Source organism: Hippoglossus stenolepis, chromosome 8, assembly GCF_022539355.2.
Source record: "Hippoglossus stenolepis isolate QCI-W04-F060 chromosome 8, HSTE1.2, whole genome shotgun sequence".
Taxonomy (NCBI): domain Eukaryota; kingdom Metazoa; phylum Chordata; class Actinopteri; order Pleuronectiformes; family Pleuronectidae; genus Hippoglossus; species Hippoglossus stenolepis.
In genome coordinates, this window is record NC_061490.1 from 19,391,570 (window position 1) to 19,406,626 (window position 15,057).

At 41.9% G+C, this 15,057-nt stretch overlaps 2 protein-coding genes across 2 annotated transcripts; both read left to right on the forward strand.

Annotated features, from left to right (window-relative positions):
- Positions 1-5,532: 5,532 nt before the first annotated feature.
- Positions 5,533-7,697, forward strand: apoeb (apolipoprotein Eb). Its single transcript, XM_035164396.2, has 5 exons — positions 5,533-5,620; positions 5,778-5,839; positions 5,932-6,085; positions 6,255-6,542; positions 6,635-7,697. The coding sequence occupies exons 2-5, from the start codon at positions 5,797-5,799 to the stop codon at positions 6,978-6,980; spliced, it is 831 nt and encodes a 276-aa protein (XP_035020287.1). The 5' UTR covers positions 5,533-5,620; positions 5,778-5,796; the 3' UTR covers positions 6,981-7,697.
- A 3,995-nt stretch (positions 7,698-11,692) lies between these two features.
- Positions 11,693-12,903, forward strand: apoc1 (apolipoprotein C-I). The gene is made up of 4 exons (XM_035162805.2): positions 11,693-11,853; positions 12,198-12,267; positions 12,356-12,491; positions 12,591-12,903. Exons 2-4 carry the CDS (start codon positions 12,213-12,215, stop codon positions 12,637-12,639), a joined length of 240 nt encoding a protein of 79 aa, XP_035018696.1. The 5' UTR covers positions 11,693-11,853; positions 12,198-12,212; the 3' UTR covers positions 12,640-12,903.
- The last annotated feature ends 2,154 nt before the right edge of the window (positions 12,904-15,057 follow it).

A 15,057-nucleotide genomic window follows, 5' to 3' on the forward strand; every position in this document is an offset into this window, starting at 1 on the left:
TGTATAAAAAGCACACAAAACCCTGTTCTATTTAAACTCTACAAAAACATGAGGAATAAATCTTTTCGTGTTTGTTCTGTGTCTGGTTGCAAAAATCTCCAAATCCCCCCGGTGCTGCTGTTAGGTTTCAGTCGTGGGTGTCGAGCAGGGCATGTCCAGGTCTGTCTCTGCAAGTCTGGAGGTTCATAAACACATCAGGTTTCCACCTTGTTTTTAAGTTTTCCTTTTGTGCCTCCATCCCTGCTGTCAGATCGCTCCCACGCTGCCTTATCCAGCGGCAAACAACATTCCTCTGCTCTGCCCCCAGCTGCCACAGGCTTTGCACACCATTAACCCTCCCAACACACACGCAGCTCCCATTTCGCCTTTTGTCTGATTAAATAAAAAAAAATGTGAAAAGGATTAAAGATTGTACGTGTTTTATAGTTAATAATGTTAATACCTTTTCAGATGTGTTAATATACTGTAAATGATTTCTGGGTGAGTTACACTGGGTTCTGTTCGTTTTTTCTGGTTTTAATGTGTTGCTTTCTCTAAAAAATGTTGGACTAGTGGTTTGAGAATGCTGTGTTGGAATGAGTGGCCTCTAAAGGTGAAAATGTGTATTGCAACCAACTGAATAACCCTAATCTCACCTCCCAACTGAGTAGAGCCGTTTTCAGACATGACCTGCGGGTAAAGTCCGACAGAGACAGGAAGTAACATATTAATTCTACCGTGGAGATCACATGATCACTCTCCTCACATCACTTCACTTGACTTCCTATGGACTTTATACTAAGAGACCAGGTGGAGAAAGTAATCCGGAGGGTCTCAGTCGAACATTTGCATTCACACATGCACATCCTCCGGAGAAAATACTGGGGATCTGCGGAGTTCAGTGCAGGTCTGAAAGCAGCTTAGGAGAACGTACAGTAACCTCCAGGTAACATGAGAAAAGGGAAATGCAATGGCCGTGCAACATGGCCGACATTGGTGGAAGAGATGTATATGAAGGGCTCATTCTAACCCATGCCAATACATCACTTTTGCTACTTTTACATCTGGTGTTTACTCCAAACTTTCTCTAACACAGAGAAAAGCTTCTGGCCCAGTTTTAGTTTGAGACCTCCGTGACTGGGTTAGTCTGGGCAGGCTGGTTTCAGTGACGCAAACGCGCACTTTCACTTCCTGATTTGTTTTTTTTAAAGTCACAACACGACTGCCAGATTGAATTGTCAGTAACACTTCCATCCTGTCATTGGTTCAAGAAAAAATAAATCCCTTGTCTTACTTTTCGCTCTAGTTGTTCCTCGTTTATAACACTTTCTTCAACCGACTGCAGAGTGGACATTCTGATACGTGTTGACATCAGCATGCATATGTGAATAGTCGTGTCATGTGTTTTTTCAGGTGTATTTGCACGGATAGAGGTCATTTTCATTTTAAAATTAATAAATATTATTCAAGAAGTCTCCAGTAATTAATACTTTTCCATTTCTGCCAGTCAATTTTACCAGATAGCGAACAGGCAAAATGGAAAAGGCACAGACAATGAGTGACACTGAAATCCATGTACTATCCCTTCTCGTGACATTTTTGATTTATTAAAGCGTGTAATTGATGGAGCAGATTGCCAAGATCAAGAGTCTGAATTTAAAATGTTGAGGTTTTCGACATGTTACGTAACAGTTATAATCGTCTGTTTCCTCTGGTATTCAGAGCCATCAGAGAAAGCAGAGGAATACTTCACATGTGGGGAAACGCCTGCAGGCTTTACATGTTATGATTGACACCACTCTCATGTCAGTGTGATCGCTTATGCTGATGAGTCTCTGCCGCCGCTGCTACAGAGCGCTGGTCGCCTGTTTATTTAAAGTTGATATTATTGAACAAAATTCACCAAACTCAACACTGCACTTTCTTGTTCCCTTTAACATTACACAAGTGTGGAGCTGATGAGATGAAAGATTCTTAAGATTTGCGACTCACAGACAGACGTTTGCAGAAGTGTCTGCAGAGCTTTAACACCTTTAGACACCAGGCTTATCTTCTTTCACCTCCAAGGATAAGTTCACCACCAGCTCGTCACTTCACCCTGAGCATGTCGCTGCTACATGAATCAGACTCGGGACCCCTTTATCACAGAGACATGGTGCCACAAGCTCAGCAGACCCTTGGCTCCATCAGCTGATGGACATTTGGGCTCTGTAAGCCCAAATCTCCATCAGCTGACTCTGACTCAGGCCCAAAAGATGGAGGACATGCTGCAGGGGAAACAGTCATTTCTAAAGTGAAGCAGCCAGTTCAAACAGCCAGTTCAAACAGCTCTGAACCAACAGACGTCAACGGCAGTAACCCTGCCGACTCATCCACACAGATGTTTTAATGGTCTGAGGGGTGAGATCATGCAGGTTTAAACAAATTCTTCACACCAGCTCCCGGAGAACAACAGAATCACGCCTGGGTTACTGTGGTTCAAACCGTGGAAAGATGCCCTCTCACACAATCTGTCCTGATAGACGTTGGACATTGCCTCTGTTGTTGTGGTGCAAAAGGAGAAGAGACTGTAGTTTATAGCTGTGTCAGATGTTTTACTGTATTACCTCACAATACTCTGTTTCCCTTTCCTGCCTCCTGTCTCTCTGTGCTGGTCACAGTGTGGGTTTATGAGGTCGAGTGTGTGACCTCTCTCCTCACATGTGTTGCTGGTCGGTCACTCTGGTGCAGGAATTTACCGATACTGAAAATGTATCTACATAGCTGTAGTGCTATCAACATAATAAACAAAAGGCGTCTTGATAAATGTGTAAAAACTCAAAAGGGTCAGCATGAGGATACTTTGCTCAGAATAATGGTTTGTTAAAGAGATTACACAAGAACTACTGGACAGCTTTCAGCGAAAGTTTGAAGGATGTGGCCTGGGTCAGGGAATTAACACATTTGCAGCAATTTGTTAAACATTGCGAGATCGGGTGTTTCTCAACCTTTTCACAGATCTCTCAGAGAATAATCCACCGATCCCAATGAACATCAGGAAGATCTAGTGAGTTTAAATGTTGTTTCATAAGGGGTCTGTCCGGCCTTGGTGGAGGTTTGCACTCTACTGAGTGTTTCCACATGAGTGGAGCTCCTGAAGTGACACATTATTGTTGTGGTATACCAAGATCAAAGGTCTTTTGTTCTCCACAGAAAAGTTACACTTCAACATTTAAAAAACTGTTTCATTTCATTGTTGAAGACATCAAAGAATGTCTTGTTTCACAATTACAAAACAGCTGGACAATCTGGCACTGTGTCCTAATCTCATCTGTGAGCTGACCTCTCAGAGTTATCACACACTCATGTTATCACGTCCTCACACTAATTACCCGCCCAAGTCGTGCCCGTTCACACTTTGTTCTCGTGTAAAGTTGCATTTCTGTGAAAGAAATGACAGGACATAGAAAACTGTCGGCGTGACAACGAAGAGGCTAAGTGCTAAAGGACGAAGGTCGTTACACATGGTCAGCGAAGGACTCAGAGTTGAAGTTGATAGCAAAGAAAAGCTTTTAATCATAGGCAATGAGAAGTTTAATTCAGGTGAGATAGTTTTCAGTTACTGGAGAAAATTACAAAACACAACAGGTAAAATATGATACAGTCTGTGAGTCATTAATAGTTTGCGCTACTTTCCAAGAGGTTAAGGCTCCTGCTTTGAGCGAATGTAAAGTAAAAGAGTCCTTTGCAATAAGAGCAGTAAAACACTAACTAAGCTCTTTGCTGCTTCCATTAAACTATTTCAGAAGGGTGGTGCAAAAACAAAACTTATCAATGACAGGCTCTTATAAATAAGCTACATTAGTAACAATAATTAATAGCTATATTCACAGTAGTATTTACTCAGGAATCAGAGTGAAAAACTTCTGTTTTTGCCTCCTGCACTTCAGTGGTGAAGGTTTCATCGACCTTTGTCTCTTACCAATGTATTAAAACCTCAGTCATTATCACAGGTCTGTGATGGAGATGTTGGTCCGATCTAAATATCCACCAGTGCTCATGACAGCAGTGGTCTGACTTTAAGCAAATATTTGTTGGCCGCGGTAAACAGTCTCGTTCTGCGTCAAACTTCCCCTCTTCTGTGCCAATTTCAAAACCCTGGAGATTTCTTGGATTTCTTTTACAACATAAAAACACATATATTCAGTTTTTTCCTACTTGTGGCTCCTGGATAATTTACTTTTTTGTTCAGGGTCTTTGTACTGTCTTTTTTGTTGTTGTTTTTTTTACAGGTTATGCAATCGTTTAATGTTCTCTTTTATTTTTTTTAGCCATAAATCTTTTAACAGAGGGCTTGTTGGACCGGAGCGTATCCCCATGTCCCAACATGCCCCACTTGTGCTGCTGACACATTATTTGTAATTCATGCACTCACTAGTAATTTAAAGTTCTACTACATGCAACATTATGTGTCTCAAGTGATCAGCATTTGAATGGAATACTGAAAAAGCATGTGGACTATAGGAGAATGGGATTGAGATGCAAAGGTACCCCATGTGTTGGGGGTTGTTTGTCTGCCGGGGGTGATCAGATGCAAATGCAATGAAATGCAAATGTGATGGTCTGAAATGCATGTGAAGCAACTTAGGTTACTTCCTGGTGCCGGGGGGATTTATATTCAGATTAGATCACTGCTGATAACAATCTGAGAAAGGGCCTAAAGGAGCTTTGGTCGCTTTAAACAAAACCTGCGAAAACAAAAGGCAGAGGAGGAATTTAAATGTCTGTTACCACCATGAAAAAAGTAAAAAGACACTGAGTATCAAGAAGAAAGTTTATGGAAAACATATACAAATATCAAAAAACTAAAACTTGTTCAATTCAAATTCTTGAAATTGCCAAATCTGTGATACCACATCGTACTCAATTAAAAGTTACATAACAGTTTAACAGCTTCAGCTCCACCAGCTTAATATAAAAGAAATTCTCTTTATACAGTAATTCATCAGTAATATATATCCTACAATATATATGTACTTTACAACAACATAACATCAACATAAATTACACTGAGTTACTTTTTTGTAATATATGATTTATCTTTATCCATTTTAATGCATGACTTTACTTACATGCTAGTGGGGTTTTTTTAGGATAATTTTATATTTTGACATCCAAGGACATCTTTCAATCTTTCATCTTTTACTGATACAAGAAAGACAACATGATGACCAGAGCTGTCTTGAGAAAACTTCTCAACCAAACCTCTGGAATAAAGGTTCATTTATGCTAAAGAATCAATATCTGTGGAACAAATGAGGAAAAACAACAAAATAAACATGACGTTCATCATCAGTCTGTGACTGGACATGAAACTTTGACCCCGTTTATTCTTGTGGCAGCAAGTTGCTCAATCAACCCTTCAAACTTCGGTCACAGTGTTGGTGGCACGACGTGTGTGCAAGGAAACAGGATTACACTCAGCACACAAATCATCATCTCCACGTGAACGAGCGCCAGCATTCACTCCACCCACCCCTCCCTACCTCCCTCCGCCCACCCCTCCCTCCATCCCTCCCTTCCTCCTCTCCCCCCCATCCCCTGGGACTGTATAAAAGCCCTCAGTCTCTGCTCAGGGAGTACGGAGAAGTCAACCCCTCAGGTGAGTGAGAGCAGACATACCACCGTTACTTTTCCAGAATGAGATCTGAATTTCTGAATGAAATTGAGTACATAGTCAGTTATTGGGTGTGACTGTATTTATATGGTCACGTTTTCTCTCCTTCCACTTCATCTTATTTTACCTCTCTATTCCACAGGTGAATCTGTTCAGCAACCATGAAGTCTGTAGCTCTGATCCTTGCTCTGGCAGTCATCACCGGTAAGTGTTCTGATAGTTTATGTCCCAGCAGCATGTTATTTTCTTCTGTTCTGGGTTATTTATGTGTGTTTTCTTATGTCTGTCCACAATAGGCTGCAATGCCCGTGCTGTGCATCAGGCTGATGCCACCCCAAACCGTTGGGAGGACACTGTGGAGCGTTTCTGGCTGTCCGTCTCTGAGCTGAACAACAATGCTGATGGAGTCGTGCAGAACCTCAAGGCCTCTCAGCTCAGCAGGGAGCTAGAGTAAGTTCATTTGACTCGTTAATCATTTTCTGGAGGTGGTTTTACCTTGAAATGCTCCGTTCTTTTCCAGATCTCTGTCCTCCTCTTCCCAGTTCATGCATTTTTATCCTAACTGGCCCCTGACCCTTGCATAGCACATTTGTGACCATCCTGTTCTTCTCTTTTCTAGCACTCTGATCACTGACACCATGGCAGAGCTCTCAACCTACAGTGATGACCTCCAGACCAAGCTGAGCCCCTATGCTGACATGTCCACTGGTCAACTGTCTGAGGACCTGCAGCTTCTGGCCAACAAACTGCAGAAAGACATGCTTGACGCCAAGGACCGCAGCACCGAGTACCTGGGTGAGCTCAAGACCATGATGGAGCAGAACTCCGACGATGTTCGCAACCGTATCGGCATCTACTCCAACAAGCTGAAGAAGCGCCTGAACAAGGACACCGAGGAGATCCGCAAGTAAGTGGTGCAGTCCTTCTGACTTTATCTTTATTTTTTCCTCTTGTCCTTCATGTGAAACTAAAATTTATCTTCTCCTTCTCCACCACCAGCACCGTGGCCACCTACCTGGGCGAGCTCCAGTCCCGCACCTCCCAGAACCTCGACACCGTGAAGGAACAAGTCCAGCCCTACATGCAGCAGGCCAGCGACTCCGCCAGCAAGAGGCTGAGCGACATCTCCACCTTGCTGCAGAGCCAGGCTGAGGGTCTGGGCATTCAACTGGAGTCCCAGGCTGGGGACCTCAAGACCCAGCTGGAGGCCACTGCCGAGGAGCTGCGCACCTCCCTGGAGGGCAAGATCGAGGAGCTGTCCGAGCTTTTCGCCCCCTACGCCACCAAGATCCGCGAACAGATTGAGACCATCATGGATAAGGTCAAGGAGACTGCCTCTGCATAAAGAAAGACTCTTTAGGGTTTTTTTTTTTGAAGGGTTGTAGATGGTTTATGTTAGTAGAAGGAGAAAATGTGTAAAACACAGATAGGGGTCAGTTGAAAGTCATGATAGTGTTGATATCTTCATTTTGGGCTCTGGTGTTCAGGGGTTAGGAGGTTGACAAGAGGAAGGAGGGAGGATGAGGAGGTCATCAGATGAACGTTCTCGCTCCTCGCTCCTCACCCTCACTTCTTCTCCTATCGTCCCCCTTTCTCCACGAACACGTGCACCACAGTAAATAGCAGCCTTTCATGCACAAACAGACAAATATTTGTAATATGCTTTGCTTTTTTCTACTTTGAATTAACTCCCCCCCCTCCTCCCCCTGAAATTTTACAATTTCGTAGATTTGTTTGGTTGCAAAAAAATAACTGCTGAGTTTCAGCCTCGCGGGCAGGAAACTCAAACCAAAATAAATGCACTGAAATGTCAAGGTGAAAAGAATATGGGAACAGGCAGTAATGTGTAATTATTCTGGAGCTGAGACTGAACCACTAAAGTGCCCTTCTGTCCGGGCTGTTGTATTGTTGTCGCTCACACTGAGTTTGAGTGTAATGCTACCAGTCTGTTTCTTCAGTGTCCCCAATGTTTCACATGTCCTCAATGCTGCTCACTAACTGCACACGGCCTGTGGCTGGACTGTGCTGAACAGTGCTGAGTGAATAAAGAACCTAGAAAACATGCTCTGTCTCCACCTCGTCTCTGAAAATGAACATTAAACAGTAAACAGTAAACAGTATATTTTAAAAGATGAGATTCAGATATGTTGACACGCAGAGACGCCACAAAACTGACACATTTAGTCTCAGAATAAAAAGAAAGTCTCACAGGTTTTCACCAAATCATTTCTTTCTTCCGGGCAATTTACAACTGCCTTAATGATACAAAGCTGCAGGTTTACCCCACTCGTCCTTATAGTTAGTAGCTGTTGCATAAGGCTACATGAGCTAATTATATAAGAGAATGTATCTGAAGCTATTGGCCAATTTTCATCCACCTCCTGACACACATCAGCACAGAGGCCCACCGCCACTTCTTTGCCAAACTCTTTGGCAAACTGTGTTTACTGCTACTGTTAACACACAAATGATTCAACTAGAATTAAAAAAAGGTAGATTCTTCTCTCCCTCCTTGTACCTGTACTCCACCCCAAGCATCTCCCGCTCTCCATTTCCTCCTCATGCAGCCACCCCACACCCCCCGCCTGTCTATTTTTCTAGTCCAGACTTGTTAAGATCTGCTCACAGATTCCTTTCTATTGATCACAGCAGGCATTTGGGAACACAGCGTGCCCCAGACTGAATTAACCCAACGGTGACATTGTTCCTACCTTTCGCTCAGCTTGGCAAAAGTAACACAACATGCATCAGTGCACCTTTATACACATATTTGCACAAGCATGTCAATAACAAGCCATCAGCTGTTAGAGAGCCCGTGTGTTTGGGAGAACGTGCACCCTAGTGGCCTGGTGGTAAAGATGCATATCATGAAACTGCATTGTTTGTTTATCATGTCATCCCCTCAGGAAATTAAGGCAAATAAAAAACTGTAATGTAAAATTATGGGTATGTGTGTTTATGAATTTATGTTTCTTATTATTGTAGTTTTTTGGAAACATACCAGAACCAAGTAAAACATGATCACAATCTTATTTCAGTGCCGTGAAATGCAAAAGAAGATTAAGATTTTCAGCTTTCTTCACATCTGGACCTGCCTCAGGGGATGGTCCCCATTGTCCTGAACTCAGATAAGTACCTCATGCATTCAAAGCTCCACTGATCAAACTCAGCAGGATTTTTGCTTTGAAGTGCGGAGCCGAGGCCAGCAGAGGACACCATTTGTCCCTCGTTCATCTCCGCTCCTCTTCTCTGACCCCTCCACTTGAATCCGTGCTGCACGACGCTGCAGCTGTGTTTTCATTTATAGGAGAATGAGCAAACTGTGTCCGAAAATAAAGCTGCACAGCCTCTGTGAACGACAAAAAGCAGCAGAAAGCGTTACATTTAATGAGTAGAAGAAATGTAGAGAGACAAGTACATTTTGAAAGTAAAGATTTTCTAAATAAAGGGGGTCAGGGTCACCGAGGGGCAGAAGACATGTACGACTTAACTCTATTGACCATAGTGTGAAACCAGCTGGGGGGCTTTCTTTTTATTCGTATACACTACATTTGATGCACTTTTTACACTTGATACAATTTTTATGGCTTTAATGACATGTAGCTATTGTGTAACATAGAAGGACGGCGGTTCGATCCTCCTCCGAAGTGTCCTCGGGCAAGATACTGAACCTCAAATTGCTCGACAGCCGCCCAGACCTGTGCTGCACGCACTGTATGAATGTGTTCATGGCAAAAATCGCTTTGAGTGGCAAACCAGTAAAGCACCATATGTATACAAACCGTCCACCATGGCCTGAATTTCTGTGAAAGTTGTGCAATTATTCATCTGTACAAAACAACCTTTTGGTCTTACAACAAAACATGTTTACCATTTCTCTCTGTGTTAAAGGGCATCGCATGTAAAGTGAAAGAATGACTAACAGGATGACAGAGGTGTTTGTGCCCTATGATATAATTCCTGTCAGAAACTGGAGCTTGTTTTGAAACTCAGACAAGTGAAACTCCTTCGCTCGATGTCCGTTGTTTTGCGAACGGTAAAAACAGGAAAACCACAAGCATCCTGCAGTTTCAGCTCTTCTGCTCCGTCTGTTCTTATAGGGTGTCTGAAACCTGAGCACTGCCCAGCAACAACAACAAAATAAACTCCCAGCAATTTATCAGGTGCTAGCAAGCCCGTGACTGCTAGTAACCCCTCTGATAACACCCCTGCAGAGATTTTACCCCCCATTAAAGCCCCCGCTCTTTTCTCCTTCCTCTCCCTCCCATTCAGAGCTGGCACACAACACCAGGCTCTGCAGGGGCCTTGAGCCAAACACAAAAACAGCCTTTTTGTAAGCTTGTTATTGCAAATTGGAAACACGCAAGACATGCACTTTCACGCCCTGTGCCTCCTTCAATTATTCAAGAACAGATTATATGCACGCAAGCACAAGCTCATACATAAACCGACTGGCCACTTCATCACAAAAGCAATGGAGATTTAGTCTTTCAGAGGTGTTGTGTGAGAGTGGAGGCATGTGAAAGCTGATTTGACGCAAGCGGAGGTCATTCAACGTAGCATTAGCACCTCATAGCTCAAATCATCGGCAAAACAACTGTGCATTTGGTCTTTTGCAGACTGCCTGGTGTGAAAGTAGATGTGTTAAGTGGTGGTGAAGCCTTTAAACTATCAGGGACAGACTTCCTGGCTCTTACTCAGGTCACAGTTTTTAATGAGGGGGTTACTTCAGTTCACGCTCTTTACTGTTTTCTCTCGCATGCTAACTTACACCATGGGCCACATTTGGATTTGTCTGATTTACTTCCCTATTAAGAAAGGGAAGGTCTGGATAAGAGAGACATAAATGAGGCAATGGGATTCTAAGTCGGGCATTTCATTAAAAAAAAAGAAAAAAGAAAGGGACGTTATTCTAAAGAAGTCTGCTTCAGTCTGCAGGCTATGACTTCTGCCCCATAACGCACAATGCATTATGCAAGATTTAGCAGAGTTTGTGAAAAAGAATCGGAAACTAAATAATTGGAAGTAATGTGCTGTAAAATTCTGAGGTTCTTGTGATTTCCAGTCCCATTTAATGTTTAATTTAACAATTCAAACAATTCAGACATATATTATACGTTTTTATATTACAATGATTTATTAGAGAGTAACTTCTATTTTTCTATTTTTAAATTGTTCACACAAATTATGCATGATAACATAAGATATTAAAGCCCTCAAATTTGTTCCACCTTGACCAAAATCTACATTTACTTTTGTTTCAACGCATGTATAATAATATTGATAATTAGTTACTTAATTTTTTACCCAAATATCTCTGTATTTTTACTTAAAATACCCCACATTTTGTAATCAGGACTTTTAAAGAATGACATCAACATTTTTCACTCATTCAAGGGATTATAATACATCTCCATCCACTGAAAGTTATACAATAGGCCACAATAAAATATCCGAATGAACATGTACAAAAAAGGACGTGGAGGTTAAAACAAAAGAAAAAGTAGAAAGAAGATCACGAATCAGAGTTTTTATTTAAAGTCAGTCTTTTGAATTGATTCACGACTTAAGTCCGACTTCTTAATCTAAAACCCTCCTCTCAATATATACATGCCTGTTTGACACATGAGTCTATGCTTGTCCAACACGTCAGGTTCAAAGGACAGCTGAGGTCTACACTGGTAATAATGACACTATCATTACTGACCTATGTTCCTTCAGCAGCACGTCTCACCGTATCTACTGACATCAATATTAAACTCTGGCCCCTGAAGGAACCACACAGCTGGCTTCTGCTCAAAGACAGATAATAACTTGATTGTATTCTTAGATTTATTTTTGCTACTCAATGTGAGCTATGTGGACACATTTCTGATTTTGAAATGAACAACTCTACACCTCTTTATTCACATTTGGTCAAATATGTGATTGACATCTACACCCCCTTCCTGCGCAGCCTCTGACACTCTCCCGCAGCACAGGACTCATTTGTGCAGAGTTGCAGTTTCTTTATCATGATCACTATCTTTTAATGCAGTTAACGAGGGCGCTGATCAATAAAAGGGGCAGTGGCTCGTCAAGGTTACCACGTGTATGTGTTGACTTAAAATCCACCGTTTTTGCGTCACTCTGCCGGAGCCGAGCAGGATTATAAAAAGCGACTCACATAGGCGCTCAATCACACCCGATTGATTCCTCCTCTGAGACCGAAAAAACAGGTATGTTCCACATTTTAAATCTGAAATCCCCACCGAGGTGGAGAAGTTTGGACTGTTTGTTTCTTTCATTAGACATCAGATTATCCTCAGTAACCATTATCTGATTTATTTCTTCATGTAAGTCATCAAAGTCAAGCACAGAATTATTTGTGAATCGAGGTTTTAGACGTAAATTGATTGCGTTTTGAGGAAGATACGATTGTGCGTAAAGGGAGCTGTCCCCCCCTCCGTGGCGCTGACGTACCAGGGCGCAGCTTTAAAGAGAACGTATTTATATGTGAATGCTTTTGCCAAATGAAAAACGTCCTTTCAACCACAACCTGTCCCTGTCCCTTGCTCCTCAGACACTCGCAGCCAAGATGAGACTCTTCCTCGCAGTTGCCGTGCTGATGCTGGCTTTGGTCGCCTACACAGGTGGGATATACAGGTCCGCCGTAAATACAAACCTGTCGCTGCTACGAGTTTTCTGTGTATAACCTTAACTTGTGTCGGTCACCTGCAGAGGCTCAGGATGACTCCATCGAAGACAAGTTCGCCAGATTTGGGGAGAGGATGTCTGAGATAGGCCAGACCGTGGCTGAAAAGGCCAAGACCACCTTTGATAATATACACAACAGCGATGCGGCAGTCAACGCCAGGTATGTGCGCGTGTACACCCGCAGGAAAAAAACGCACATTGGCACAAATGTCCGCATGCACACTTTGACTTGTGTGTTTTTTTTTCTTGATGTCCTCAGAGGCTGGTTCGAGGAGAGGTTTCAGCAGATAAAGGACACGTTTCAGTGAAGTAGATGAAGAGATGGTGTCTGCAGTCTACAACCAACCAACCCCCACACACACACACACACACACACAGACACACACACATCCTCACGATGGACACTCACCTCACCCTCCTGACCAGCAGCAACGTGAAAAGTACCACAAATAAAAATAAAAGGTGTTTTTTATATATAAATCCAGTGATAGCATTAATAAGAAATTTGTCAATATAATGCTTGGAAGAGTCTTATGTTTGATATAAATAAATGAACAATTCTGGTCTATAAACAGTATGTCCTCTGTGTTTCTTTTATAAAACCACTGCATGTTAACAACCTGCACGACCGCATTTAAATATATTACAGAGCTCTGAAATTTAAAATAAATTCAGAAATGCACATACCCATTGTTTTCTGTAGTTTTGTATTCAGAACCAGTGAAAACATCTAGAAATGGGCCACACTTTAATTATTCCTGTGTTTACTTATGATTTAGCAGAGTTTGTGAAAAAGAATCGGAAACTAAATAATTAGAAGTAATGTGCTGTAAAATTCTGAGGTTCTTGTGATTTCCAGTCCCATTTAATGTTTAATTTAACAATTCAAACGATTCAGACATATATTATACTTTTTTATATTACAATGATTTATTAGAGAGTAACTTCTATTTTTCTATTTTAAAATTGTTCACACAAATTATGCATGATAACATAAGATATTAGAGCCCTCAAATTTGCTCCACCTTGACAAAAATCTATATTTACTTTCATTTCAATGCATATATAATAATATTGATAATTAGTTACTTAATTTTTTACCCAAATATTTCTGTATTTTTACTTAAAATACCCCACATTTTGAAATCAGGACTTTTAAAGAATGACATCAACATTTTTCACTCATTCAAGGGATTATAATACATCTCCATCCACTGAAAGTTATACAATAGGCCACAATAAAATATCAGTATGAACATGTACAAAAAAGGACGTGGAGGTTAAAACAAAAGAAAAAGTAGAAAGAAGATCACGAATCTGAGTTTTTATTTAAAGTCTGTCTTTTGAATATGTAATATTGCTCCGGTTGCAGAATGATTCACGACTTAAGTCTGACTTCTTAATCTAAAACCCTCCTCTCAATATATACATGCCTGTTTGACACATGAGTCTATGCTTGTCCAACACGTCAGGTTCAAAGGACAGCTGAGGTCTACACTGGTAATAATGACACTATCATTACTGACCTATGTTCCTTCAGCAGCACGTCTCACCGTATCTACTGACATCAATATTAAACTCTGGCCCCTGAAGGAACCACACAGCTGGCTTCTGCTCAAAGACAGATAATAACTTGATTGTATTCTTAGATTTATTTTTGCTACTCAATGTGAGCTATGTGGACACATTTCTGATTTTGAAATCACGTGTATGTGTTGACTTAAAATCCACCGTTTTTGCGTCACTCTGCCGGAGCCGAGCAGGATTATAAAAAGCGACTCACATAGGCGCTCAATCACACCTGATTGATTCCTCTTCTGAGACCGAAAAAACAGGTATGTTCCACATTTTAAATCTGAAATCCCCACCGAGGTGGAGAAGTTTGGACTGTTTGTTTTCTTTCATTAGACATCAGATTATCCTCAGTAACCATTATCTGATTATTTCTTCATGTAAGTCATCAAAGTCAAGCACAGAATTATTTGTGAATCGAGGTTTTAGACGTAAATTGATTGCGTTTTGAGGAAGAGAAGATTGTGCGTAAAGGGAGCTGTCCCCCCCTCCGTGGTGCTGACGTACCAGGGCACAGCTTTTAAAGAGAACGTATTTATATGTGAATGCTTTTGCCAAATGAAAAACGTCCTTTCAACCACAACCTGTCCCTGTCCCTTGCTCCTCAGACACTCGCAGCCAAGATGAGACTCTTCCTCGCAGTTGCCGTGCTGATGCTGGCTTTGGTCGCCTACACAGGTGGGATATACAGGTCCGCCGTAAATACAAACCTGTCGCTGCTACAAGGTTTCTGTGTATAACCTTAACTTGTGTCGGTCACCTGCAGAGGCTCAGGACTCCAGCGAAGAGGTCACCACTTTTGTGGAGAAGGTATCTGAGATAAGCCACACCGTGGCTGAAAAGGCCAAGACCACCTTTGATAATATACGCAACAGCGATGTGGTAGTCAACACCAGGTATGTGCGCGTGTACACCCGCAGGAAAAAAACGCACAATTGCACAAATGTCCGCATGCACACTTTGACTTGTGTGTTTTTTTTCTTGATGTCCTCAGAGAATGGGTCCAGGACAGGTTTCAGCAGATAAAAGACAAGTTTCAGTGAAGTAGATGAAGAGATGGTGTCTGCAGTCTACAACCAACCAACACCCCCCCCCACACACACACATATACACACACACACACACACATCCTCACGATGGACACTCACCTCACC

Bases quoted from the DNA above. Each gene is read 5' to 3' on its own strand.
- apoeb (XM_035164396.2), top strand. From the start codon at position 5,797: ATGAAGTCTGTAGCTCTGATCCTTGCTCTGGCAGTCATCACCG. The intron at 5,840-5,931 runs GTAAGTGTTCTG...TGTCCACAATAG, and splicing joins TGCTCTGGCAGTCATCACCG to GCTGCAATGCCCGTGCTGTG. The intron at 6,086-6,254 runs GTAAGTTCATTT...TCTCTTTTCTAG, and splicing joins CAGCTCAGCAGGGAGCTAGA to CACTCTGATCACTGACACCA.
- apoc1 (XM_035162805.2), top strand. From the start codon at position 12,213: ATGAGACTCTTCCTCGCAGTTGCCGTGCTGATGCTGGCTTTGGTCGCC. The intron at 12,268-12,355 runs GTGGGATATACA...GGTCACCTGCAG, and splicing joins GGCTTTGGTCGCCTACACAG to AGGCTCAGGATGACTCCATC. The intron at 12,492-12,590 runs GTATGTGCGCGT...TGATGTCCTCAG, and splicing joins GATGCGGCAGTCAACGCCAG to AGGCTGGTTCGAGGAGAGGT.